This window comes from Echeneis naucrates, chromosome 19 (genome assembly GCF_900963305.1).
Source record: "Echeneis naucrates chromosome 19, fEcheNa1.1, whole genome shotgun sequence".
Lineage (NCBI taxonomy): Eukaryota > Metazoa > Chordata > Actinopteri > Carangiformes > Echeneidae > Echeneis > Echeneis naucrates.
This window is the reverse complement of record NC_042529.1, coordinates 249679-261827: the sequence shown is the minus strand read 5'-3', so window position 1 is coordinate 261827 and position 12149 is coordinate 249679. Positions and strand designations below refer to the sequence as shown.

The 12149-nt window shown below is 48.1% G+C and overlaps 2 protein-coding genes across 3 annotated transcripts; both read left to right on the top strand.

Moving 5' to 3' along the window:
• The first annotated feature begins 235 nt into the window (after positions 1-235).
• On the top strand, positions 236-1843 carry LOC115060195 (phytanoyl-CoA hydroxylase-interacting protein-like). Its single transcript, XM_029528054.1, has 5 exons — positions 236-400; positions 489-663; positions 792-909; positions 982-1144; positions 1469-1843. The coding sequence occupies exons 1-5, from the start codon at positions 236-238 to the stop codon at positions 1841-1843; spliced, it is 996 nt and encodes a 331-aa protein (XP_029383914.1).
• Positions 1844-2251: 408 nt separating this feature from the next.
• LOC115059893 (SUN domain-containing protein 2-like) lies at positions 2252-10949 on the top strand. 2 transcript variants are annotated; one of them, XM_029527639.1, is made up of 22 exons: positions 2252-2440; positions 3911-4090; positions 4184-4380; positions 4713-4739; positions 4817-5089; positions 5455-5592; positions 5958-6017; positions 6261-6380; positions 6714-6812; positions 7057-7120; positions 7365-7405; positions 7517-7692; positions 7805-8035; positions 8183-8275; positions 8349-8419; positions 8506-8647; positions 8939-9193; positions 9301-9385; positions 9510-9625; positions 9700-9867; positions 9938-10030; positions 10153-10949. In XM_029527639.1, exons 2-22 carry the CDS (start codon positions 3987-3989, stop codon positions 10267-10269), a joined length of 2670 nt encoding a protein of 889 aa, XP_029383499.1. In that variant the 5' UTR covers positions 2252-2440; positions 3911-3986; the 3' UTR covers positions 10270-10949. The 2 variants fall into 2 exon arrangements, with proteins under 2 accessions (XP_029383499.1, XP_029383500.1); XM_029527640.1 differs by having other exon boundaries at positions 9938-10047.
• The last annotated feature ends 1200 nt before the right edge of the window (positions 10950-12149 follow it).

The window sequence follows — 12149 nt, the reverse complement described above, 5'->3', positions numbered from 1 at the left end:
ACAGCATGAATGGTTTGATTTTAGGGTAAATTTAACTCACATAATTTAAATAAAATTTATGACACTTCTTAAAGGTCAAAGGTTAATTTCACAAGCAATCATCATCGTCACCACTGTGGTCCAGGAAATATAAGGAAATAACAGGAGGAGATGACTGAGGAGGGCCTGTTTGTTCATGAGTCAAACTAAAAGCTGATGTCCTGGCACAGATTCTGCAGACAGCAGCTTTGGGAACATGGACAACCTGCCGGTTCCTCAGCAGATCCGGATCAGTAATATCACATGTGATTCCTTCAAGATCAGCTGGGACATGGAAATCAGAGGCAGAGAGAGGATCACACACTTCTTCATTGACCTCAACAAGAAGGAGATCAGGAAGGACAACAAGTTCAAACTCAAGGTTCACTTTGAGGACGTGTGATCAGCTTGACCTGATCATACATGTTAATGCTGATGGAAGCACTGTGGTCTTCATCTTTGTTTTTCAGGATGTGCCAACCAAGCTGGTGGCGAAGGCGGTTCCTCTGCCGATGATGGTGAGAGGTCACTGGTTCCTGAGTCCTCGTACGGAGTACACGGTGGCCGTCCAGACAGCCGCCAAGCGGGCAGATGGAGACTACAGTGTTTCTCTGTGGAGTGAGATAATCGAATTCTGCACTGCAGGTGACTGATTTTGACAGAAACCTGAACATGCACTGATCTGGTATCCAGACCAGAGACAGCGGGTCAGTAAAGTTGGGCTGAGCACTAAGTAGAAGACTATAGAGATCAGAAATGTTCCGTGTCTGCAGATTATTCCTCCGTCCATCTGAAGCAGCTGCTGCAGAAAGCCGAGGCCATCGCCGGCAGGATGCTGCCATTCACTGTCTTTTACAGGAACCAGCAGAGGGAGTTCTTCCAACAAGACAGGTGGGTGCCACTCCCCCCACAGGTGCATTTTAACCCCATGTGTGCTGTCAACAGTTCCTCTTGTCCGTCCAGGGACACCCAGTGCCAGCAAATGCTGCCAGTGGTTAAAGACAACAGTGGTAGCCACGGGTCACCCATCAGTGCCAAACTGGAGGGGATCTTCTTCAGCTGCAACACAGAGTTCAATACCGGACAGCCCCCCCAGGACTCCCCATATGGACCCTACCGCTTCCAGGTACGGCCGTGGACAGGTGATGAGACAATGGTTCAGTGCCTCACCAGTGAAATTAAAAAAACATTCAGAATGTTGATTATTTGTTCCTTTCATGTGTTTATTTTTGATTACTTTTATTTTTTTATTTTTTTTATTTATTATCAAAGGAATTTCCTTGTAACATTAAAGAATATGAACACTGAACTGTAAATTTTATATTTTTCAAAACTTCAGAGATGAAAGAGAAAAGCTAACTCTGGACATGGCCTCCATCTCACAGTGACAGAAAACAACATAATGTTAAAAACAGAGCAGGATCTGAAGACATTCTGTCGTTCTTTACAGATCAGAGCAGAGGACCTCTTCAACCACAACACCAACATCTACTTTGGGGATTTCTACTGCATGTACACGTCCTACCATTACGTCATCCTGGTCCTGGCTCCTGCCGGCTCCAAAGGGGATGTCTTCTGTCGAGGGAGGCTACCTGTCCTGGACAGATCCAACAATCGTTTCCTGACCTACACGGAGGAGGAAGAAGGCCAGCTGTCTTTCCTACACGCTCAGAATGTGGTCCTGGAGGTGATCTACACGGAGCCCGTGGATCTTTCTTTGGGAACCGTGTCACAGATCAGTGGACATCAGCTCATGAGTCTCTCCACCGCCAACGCCAAGAAAGACCCCAGCTGCAAGATCTGCAACATCAGTGTGGGACGTTAATGGGGCCAATGAGCAATTTCAGATAAATTTTTACTTTCAACAGATGAATGATTTTGTTCACTTTAGCTGTTGTTGAGGTGAACTGGAATCAGCTCTGCAATGAATCTTCCTTCAGGAAGGGTTGAAAGTTCAGTTTGTGTTTAAACTGTGTCGTATTATCACCACAGGTGTTCCTGTTATTTTGTCCACCCCAATAAAACATTAAACCATAACACTAACATCCAGACCAGGTACGACATCCTGAACAAGTGTAAGATCCAGACGAGGTCTGAGATCCTGAACGGTCTAAGGTCCAGACCAGGTGAGGAGGAGTGAGCCTTCTCTCCATCATCTACCATCTGTGCAGTTCCGCGTTCCCGCCGCGGGGGCGCTGTTCTCCGGAGTCTATAAAACCTGATCCCGGTCCGTCAGAGCAGACCTGGTCCTGGTTCTGTGGGTCCCGGTTCTGTGGTACCCGGTCTGACGTTAAAGTCCGTGAAAACGGAGAGAAACCACCTGAGAGCTGACACTCAGGGCGGGAAAAAAGGCAGACCGGAAGCTGTAGGTTAGCTTGGTTAGCATCCGTTAGTTCTCAAGACAGAGATTTAGCAACTTCCGGTGAGTACTCCGTGTCCGTGTGTCTCTGTGTCTTTTTATGGTTGTTTGTCAATCGTCATGAGAGCTAATGCTAACGTTAGCCAGCCAGTCGGTCGTTCGTTTTTCGCGGGGCTCCGCCCATTTCCGATTTTTGTTGGCTGCCTGAGGCGTCTGCGTCTGAGCTCCACGCTGATTGGCTGAAACTGACCGGCCCTTTAAACGTGTCGCGATGTAAAACGCGTGGGTAACCTGTACACACACACACACACACACACACACACACACATGCACTATTCACGTTCACAACCAGCGCCGTTTTGTTGTTGTTGTTGTTGTAATGATAAAGTAGTCAAAGTGACTAATCTGATAATGTTGTGAGCTCTCAGTAACAGCTGAAGCTGAACACACTCACTGTCATCAGCTTTGTGTGTGTGTGTGTGTGGGGGGGGGGGAGCCTGGTTCCCATGTGAAGATAGAGAGTGGCACATTAAACAGCTGCTTGGTGTCAGGAGGTCCAGGACGACACTAACTGTCATACTAAGACAGATATGGAGTCCACACTGAAATAAAGGTTCTGCAGGATTTCATCAGCTGAGGAAAAATTAGCTTTATTCAAAATGTGACAGCATGCTGACGGCGCCCTCAGCAGGAGACTACAGGTCAATGCAGCACCGATGGTCTGCTCTGAGAGGCTCTAATTGGCTCAAAGTGAAGCTGCTAGATAATCCAAAGAGGTTTATGGAGGTTGGTCAGACTGAGAGAGGGAGATATCACAGGTGATCTGAACAGGAGGAACTCCAGCTAACCTGCAGCAGTCAGTTCCTGTCTCTTTTCCTGTTGCTGAAGGAAACGATCTCACCTGTCAGGCCTCCCACCAATTCACACTGAAACACTTCAGGTCAGTCAGGAGGATCCATCTGCCTCCTCTGGACCTCATGTTGGAGACGAGTTCAGGTGGGAGGCCTGTGATTACGTAGCTTCATCAACTATGATTACTGTGTGCGAGTGTGCGAGGGAGGGGCGGGATCTAAACACCTCACTGACCCACATGCTCAAGCAGGAAGTGCTGTCTAAGATGGTCAAAGGTGAACTTGAACTGTGCTGCTGCCACAAATGTCTTCCTGTGTGTTTGTTTTCTGTGTGTGTGTGTGTGTGTGTGTGTGTGTGTATAATGAATGATGAGGATGTGGATCTGCAGAGCTGGGGCTGGACTGATCTGTAGGTATCTCACCTGTTGAGTGTGTGTGTGTGCCATTTCTGCCCTGTTCAGCTGTGATGGGCTCTTCTGATTGGTTAATCTTCTTGGACACTGAACAGCTTATAGAAGGTGTATAATTTCTTCAGTTGCAATCAATCATTAGTTGACTCTGAGACGCTCAACCTTTTGTCTCGTTTATTCCTCTAGCTTGTTCTTACTTCCTTCCACCAAATGGTGGTGTTATACCTTTGAGCTTTTGAACATAGCTGACTGCTCCTCTTCCTCCTCCTCAGCTCCAGCTACTCCTCCTCCTCAGTGTCGGACGTCGAGAAGGAGCAGCAGGTCGTCTCCTCGCTCAGGACCAGGATCATGTCCAGACGCAGCCTTCGGTTGGACGACGGCCTATTGGACCGTGGCCTGCCGTATGCCAGCTCCTCCTTCAGTGTGGGGGAGGGGGGCTGGAGGAACTCCAGGTGAGTCAGGTGACACCATGGCACTTCCTGCTTCCATTGTGTTGTCTCCTCTGTTCTTCATTGTCCTGTTTCTTCGTCCTTGTCTCCTACCAGGTCTCTGAAGTCTCGCCGTTCTCAGCAGCACTCCGTCTCCTGCTCAGAGTCTCTTCTTGTCCAGACTCCTCGTAAAGCATCCAGTCATTCACTCCATAACAGCAGCATCCACAGCTTGGCCTCAGATGCCTCCCTGCTCTCCTCCCTGCTGGACGAGTCCTCCATCCAGGAGACCACGCTGGTCGACACCATCTGGGGTAAAACACCTTGCTTTTAAATCATCCACTTCAGTTTTTTTTCCATGAACATATTGGGTTTCTGAAGCCCATCTGAAGCCATCTGAAGCCCTTCACCTGCTGGCTCCATGCGATCAGGTGACAGAGCAGAGAGGATGGAGAACTGGACCCACGTTTGAGCCTCAGTCAGACCCAGAGTCAAATCACAAATTTACCAGTTTTAGAAGTCCTGGTCCTGAGACTGAGAACCTGCAGCTGATTTATTAATTTAATGTATCTCTAAAATGAGGTTGTTGGGATGAAATGGTTTTGGTTTTACTCCAACGCTGATGTTCTTCCTCCTGCTGTTTCAGGTTTGGACCATGACCCTGATCCTAAAGGTCAGTTTGACGTAATTTCTTCCTACAGTTACAGACACAGCTTAAATTGTCACATTTCACATTGTGTTCTGTCACAGAAAGCACCATCATAGCAGAGCAGAGCAGCGTCCTGGCAAACAGCACTCTGCTTGGTTCAGACAGCTGCTGCCCCAAACACCCAGTGCAAGCGTCCAGCAGGGTTTACTGTCGAGACTGTGAGCTGCACTTGGACAGGACGGAGTCTACGACCCCTTACTGCTCTTCCTCCAAAGTTGCCTCGCCCATGCCCTTTGTGACACGGCAATCTGACCACGTGGAACCTGAAACACCCACCATCTATTGCCGAGACCGGAGCCGCAAGAGCAGAAAAGGTGTGTGTGTGTGTGTGTGTGTGTGTGTGTGTGTGTGTGTGTGTGTGTGTGTGTGTGTGTGTGTGTGTGTGTGTGTGTGTGTGTGTGTGTGTGTGTGTGTGTGTGTGTGTGTGTGTGTGTGTGTGTGTGTGTGTGTGTGTGTGTGTGTGTGTGTGTGTGTGTGTGTGTGTGTGTGTGTGTCCGTCCGTCCGTCCGTCCGTCTGTCTTGTAGCCTGAGGCTACAAACTGTTTTGTTTGCGCCTTTGTATGTAAATCTCTGACTCAAGCAGCAGCTGAACTCACTGAGTCATTTGACTTCCCTGAACTGTAGCTGAACACGGATCTGTCTGTACTGAATTATGACCCGTGTGGTTTGGCTCTTCCAGATGTGCTGCAGCTGTTTGTGGACTGGTCAGTTATAAGTGTCCAGAGAGCTGCAGCGTCCTGCGTCTCTGCACTGACCAACACCTGGCAGGTGTGTCAGAGTCTGTTCTGTGAAGCACAAACTGACCGCAGACGTGGAGGTACTGACTCTGAAGGACTTGTCTTTTAGTCTGCGTTGGGATTTATCTGTTACGTCCGATGGCTCAGCGAGTCTAAAGGTTCTTTCTCCTGGTGTTCACCTGCACGTGTCCCTAAAATCACTCGGTCTCTGTACCGCTCCGGTTTGCATGAGGTTGTGGTGTTGGAGTCATGTGACTTCTGTTTTTTTCTTTCTGTCATCCTTCATGACCTCACATTCACCTGCATCGTTTCCCGCCCCAACAGGTTTTGCCTATTGTCACGGTGAAATGCAAATCTGTGTCCCTGCCTGGAGTCGGTGCTGGTCCTCCTCTCAGGACCAATGTGGACTTTGTCAGCACTTCACTGTGTTTCCTCTCTGTTACAGGTGGAGCCATGAGACTGAAGGAGTTAAACCCAGAGGAGCAGCGCCCCAATGGGTCTCTGTGTGAGTCCAGACACACACCCTGTGTTTATGCCATTCCTGCTCTATTCAGGAGTGAAACAGATGAGTTCGGCGAGGATCGGCCCTTGTCTCCATTTTAATAATCTAACACTTGCTGTGATGACAGGAAGCTTCTGTCTCATGATGATTTAAAGTGTGTCGTTGAGTTGAACCGGATCCTGCAGCTCTACACAGGTGTTACTTGCAGCTGGAGTTAAATTGGTTGACCTCTGCTAACACCAACAGGTGGCGACTGTAAGGTGAGACATTGCTCGGTGATGGATGCAGTCCCCTCGTCTTCGTCCTCGGGGTCGTCCCTGACTTCCTGTGTCTTGCAGCTGATGTGGAGTACGACTGTTTTTACAGGTTCAGGATCAGTCCGATGCTTTAGTATAGTCACATTCAGCTCTGGTATGACTTTGACCTGAAGACTTTAAGGTCCCAGCAGGAAGACGTGTGTCCAACCTGTTGCGACATTAAAGTGTCCCTTCACTCAGTCAAGCTTCCTCATGAAGAAGCATCAGATATTTATTCTTTTTCTGGGTCCTGTACAGACCAGGAACCTGGACTCTGGGTCTGAAAAGTGAAGCCAGTGCTGAAGAGTCTTAAGCCTGAGTTGTCATGGTAACTTCCTGGACATCCAGATGTTGCGTTTACATTGTAGCTCCACAGAGGCTCTGACAGCCGTCTGCTCTTCAGCTTCAGGTCTCTGTGGACTCACTCGGGCAGCTGCTTCAGCTCTTTGGCCTCTGGCCCAGAGAACCTGTCTGATTTCCAGGAGCGCCGCAGGCCACGCAGGTTAACGCCATGTCTCCACCTCATTTATCCCTCTGCTTTTTCCTTTTCATGCAGCGTGTTGGGTCACAGCTCCATGTCGGATTCTGTCTATTAACTGTGTGACGGGATGCTCTTCCTCTTCGCTCTTCTGTCTTGCTCCAAAAACGGGATGGGGCTTATTCCACAGGTCCCTGTGTTATTGTGTGACATCGTCCTTCACTCGGAAATTTGGAACGGCTAACTCTGTTTGTCTGTCTGCATGCAGGTGAAGCGTTCAGGTTGCTTGGCAGACGATGGTGTCATGTGACCACCAGCTCCTTTGTGACTCGGTAGGTTTGTCTGTTTGTGTCCTGTCACCATTGTAACCGAGAAACAAAATCAGCTGTGAGGTTGTTCATTTAAGGCTTTGCGGCATCAATTTGCATATTAATTAGGTAAAAAAAAAATTTGTATTATTATTATTATTATCTAATTTTCTGGGTTCTTGGGATTGAATGTAGACTCTTACACAGGTCAACCAGATGAAGGATTTCAGTGTGTTTAGATTCAGGACTGACTGAGGTTCTCCTGTAGGTTCTCTCTGCAGCTCTTGGTTCTCCTGCTGCTCCTGTTCTGTAAGTTCCTGCACTTAGACAGCTTCAAGATAAGCATTAAAGTTCACGTCAGTCGTTAAATTAAATCCAGCTGTATGTTTATCTGATCCGGTTTTCGTTCTGTCCCTGCAGGCCTGTGTTGGTTCGGTCCAGCTGGTCTACAGTCTGTCCTTCAGGCCGTCAACGTCAGTGAGTGGAGGATGGCCGTGTCTGATGTCCCCAGTCTGTCCTACAGCTCCACCCCTCAGAGCCAATCCACAGAGGGCACTGTGGAGGAGGAGCCAGTTTACAGTGGACCAGTAGAGGAGGTGCAAACGCCGTCGGTTCAGCTGGTCTCATTTATCAGTTGTTCGGCTGCGACACTTTCAGGTTCAGGTCAGTATGGTCAGACTCTTAATTCAAGTCTTCATCTTCTCCCAGGAAGAGTTGGCCCGCCTCCTTCGCCTGGAGCAGAGTCTGATGGTGCTCTGGGAGCAGGTGGAGGTCAGAGGGCGGCGAGCAGAGCAGAGACACAGGGAAATCCTCCGCCTCTATACCGACCTCCAACAGCAACTGCTGGAATCTGCTCAGAGGGGCGAGCGTGGCATGATGGAGCATCAGCTGTCCCAGCTCAGGAAGCGACTGGACGAGGAGAGACGACAGAGAGAGCAGGTCAGCTACTGGACTCAGGACTGAGGGACATCAGAAGTAGTCTCCACCTGACTGCATTATAGATTAAGTGTCTCGTCTGTGTGAATGATTGGACGATGTTTTACATTGTTGGTCCATCACTGAGTGTGATGGGGAACTTGTGTGCAGGTTCGACAGCAGGATTTGTTGCATCAACGGAGTCGAGCGTCTCGTCTGCATCAGCTGGAGCGACAGCTGCAGGCGCTCGCCACCAAGATGGAGGTAAGCCCCAACCACACTTTCATTTGTTCAGACAGGAAAAATCCTAACCCAGTCTTTGTTTGTGAACCCTCAGGAGCTTCAGTGGAGACAAGCTGCTGCCCTGGCTGACTCATCTACACCGTCAACGCTTCCAGCTGCCGTCAGGTGACCATCACGGGAACATCAAACCCTCCAACACGATTCAAAGTGTCGCTCAGTAAAACCTGTTCCTCTTCACTGACTTCCTCCAGCGTTGGTGTGGACTGGCAGTCCCATGATGCCTTGCTGACGGAGGTGGCGAGGTTGGAGGCAGCCCTGGGGGACATCAGGCGGGATGTCAAGGGTCTGACTGCCAAGTGCAGCTGCCAACGACTGCAGGGAATCGAACAGAGGGTTAGAGAATTGTCATGAAGCACCAGTGTTAGCCTCGCTAGCTAACTGTGATAATATTCAAACTTTTGAAGATTTAGTTTTTGAAACACTGGAAATATGAAGTTAGAGGTGTGTGTGTGTGTGTGTGTGTTTTTTTTTTTTTAAACAGAACTTTGATTTATTTTAATATATTTAACATAATTTAAGATTTAGTCTGATCCGAATCAAAACTGAAATGACTCAAACACAAGCTCTCTCTTGTCTCCACTTCCTGCTCTCTGACTGTCTCCTCTTCCTCTTGTGTCCTTTCAGGTCCGTGAGGAGCTCTGGGCTCTTGTCTACGGGAACCAGCTGGCATCTGTGAACAGGGCCGACTCAGACTCCCCCTCGGAGTCACTGGTCCAGTGGCTGTCACAGCAGTATGTTAGTGGGGACAACCTGCAGGCAGTGCTGGCATCTCTGGAGCTCAGGATCCTGCAGAACATCACCTTGCAGTTGGAGCAGCAGCACAGCCAGGAGGCGCCCAGAAAGGCTTCCATGGTTTCTGGGGCCACCATGACTCAAGAGGTGAATAAGTCCAAAAGATCATTTAATTGCTTCACCTGTTTTTTTTTGTTTTTTTTTTATGTCTACTCCTAAAAGTTCAGTAAACAGAAAGTCACCTGTGTCTTCAGGATGTCCATGTGACCGTAGCGAACGCTCTGCGACTGTTTTCTGAGGACCGGACCGGCCTGGCTGACTACGCTCTGGAGTCTGGAGGTGAAGGATGAACTGGTCTCTGTAAACCTTCAGAAACGACTCTCTAAGTTTTCAGTGGTGGAGGAATCCACATATGCTGCTGTAGTGACTATGTGTGACAGCTGATAGTCTGTTCCTCCTGCAGGGGGCAGCATCTTAAGCACACGCTGCTCAGAGACGTACGAGACCAAAGCTGCTCTGCTCAGCTTGTTTGGGGTTCCTCTCTGGTACTTCTCCCAGAGTCCTCGAACCGTGATCCAGGTAACACACCTGAGGGAGAGAGACACACACACACCTGACCCTCACCAAACACTGACGCCCTTCTCCTCCTGCAGCCGGACGTCCATCCTGGAAACTGCTGGGCCTTCAGAGGTTCCAGTGGCTTCCTGGTGATTCGCCTCTCCATGAGGATTCTTCCCACTGCCTTCTCCTTGGAGCACATCCCCAAATCCCTAGCACCAAGCAGAACGCTGAGCAGTGCCCCCCGACAGTTCAGTGTCTACGTAAGAGCCGTCATGACAGATGCTGTTTGGATGTTGAGCCTGTTTCACTGGACTGACATTTTGTTTTCAGGGTCTGGAAGACGAAGACCAGGAAACAGGGAAGCTGCTGGGTGCTTACACCTACAATGAAGACGGTGACGCTTTGCAGACCTTCGCCGTCACTGTGAGTCGTCGCTGCAGGTGGAGGCTCTGCCCCCCCCCCCCAAATTCAGGACAAAGCTAAAACATTCAACCACCCTGTAACATTATCAGTCACCAAACTGCTGCTTTGTTTGTTCTCGACAGGAAGAGAACAATCAAACGTTCCAGATCGTCGAGGTGAAGGTTTTATCCAACTGGGGCCACCAGGACTACACCTGCATGTACCGCTTCAGGGTGCACGGGACACCTGAGGATGCCTGAGGTCTAGCTGAATACACGAACTGTGGAGGTCACGGAGATGCTGTGTTTCTGAGCGACAAGTCAGGCAGCCATGTTTTTCTGCTCCTGCTGCAAAAGGTGCCTAATTTATTGATCATTGATTGATCTGTCTGGACTAATGTGACCAGGTGAGGTCGTCTTCCTGTGGAAGAAGAGTGTGTTTTCTGTCTCTAGTTAATATTTTTATCAATGTTTTGTTTGCTGTGTTTAAAGCGCCTTCATACTGTTGGTTTTTCTGGTTTTAGCCCATTTTCTTTTTTTTGGTTATTTCTCATTCTCATGGAGTTTTATGGCTGAATAGTTTTAAAGGCTCTTTGTTCTATTTCATCCCTTTTAAACTGCTCATGTAATGTAAGAGGTGAAACTCCTAATGAACAAAAAGAATGAGCCTTTAAAATCTGTCGCATTCAGATACAAACATCTCCAGGTCTTTCCCCAGCAGCACTTGAGATCGGAGTGTACCTGAATGCGACAGCGATCATGAACCTTTGACAGATGTTGAACAGCTGCTTCCTCTTCAGCAGAGAAATTAGAAGGTGGAGGAAATGAGAATATTTGACCCTGATGTTTATTTATTTATTTTTTTTTAAGGTTCTTCTGACTTTTGATGTTTTTTTTTTTTTTGTTTTGTTTTGTTTTTTTTGGATGCCTGCATATCTGAATAAAAACAGGAGCTATAATTTCTTTGTTTCCACTGAGATTTTGTTCTGTCCTACAGTGAACTAACCACTTAAGTTTCTTCTTCCTTGGAAGTTTCCATTGACTCAGGTGGAGCTGAGACCAGGACCAGGCCAAGACCACCTGAAGAGTCTGGGTTTGAAACACACACAAAGGGGCTGCTTCTTCAGGTTCTGGTCAGTTTCTTTATTTTGAGATGATTCTGGATCATGAATCAGTTTATCAAAGCAGTTTCCTTTAATGACACATTAACCCTCCAAAAAACCCACAATTCTTAGTCCTCATCGCAGATTTATGTAGATTCAACTGTTTCCAAGTCAATTAAAGAGAATTCACAAACTATACAAACAGTGTCTGGATAATTCTTCTTCCTGGTATAAAAATAAGGTAAGTGCTTCACACACTTTAATACTGTCTCTGCTTTGACGCAGCTCAGACATCGGCTGTAAACGCCTCATCAAACAGCTGCTGCTGTGAACGCTGCCTTCAGGGGCACCATTTTGACTCCGATAAGTTCCAGTAGTTCCGACAAGCGGATTTTCATTTTGACTTTTATTGGCTCAGATTTTATGGATTGGGAACATTAAGGCTCAGATGTTAGCTTTGACGCTAACCATCACAAATTGACCGTAACGACCAGGAAGTGAACATAAAGATACTTCCTTCTGAAGGGCGAGGTTCTTGTCAATTCCACTGGTGAAGGATTGGGGGCCAAGCTGAGTTTGAGGATTGTAGGATTGTTGAGTTGTCTGCATAGAAACAGCCTGAGTGATGTTTGTGGAGTATCAGAAGAAACGTCAGCTGTGGAGTGATGAGGTGGATGGATAATCATCACAGCTGCTCAGCTTCCACTGGACCTTTACCCAGCGCCTCTTCTTCTGTGGTGGTTTACTGACAGCTGTGAGGAGCTGCGCTCAGGCAGCTGCTCTAAAGCTTCTCAGTGAGTGGGAAGCTCTCGAGTGAAACTGGCCTCGTGTTTGGACAGAAAAGAAGGAGGATGTCCTCTGGACTCCAAACATCAGCATGTTTTTTTTTTTTTTTTTCCTCCATTCCACACAAACACACATACTTTTCTTCCTTGGAGACATCAGAAGGTCCAGGTCTCTTCAGAGCAACGTCACACAACATGAACACAATAGTAGAAGCAAATCAGCCAATCAAATGTATGAAAATTGTAAACGTGG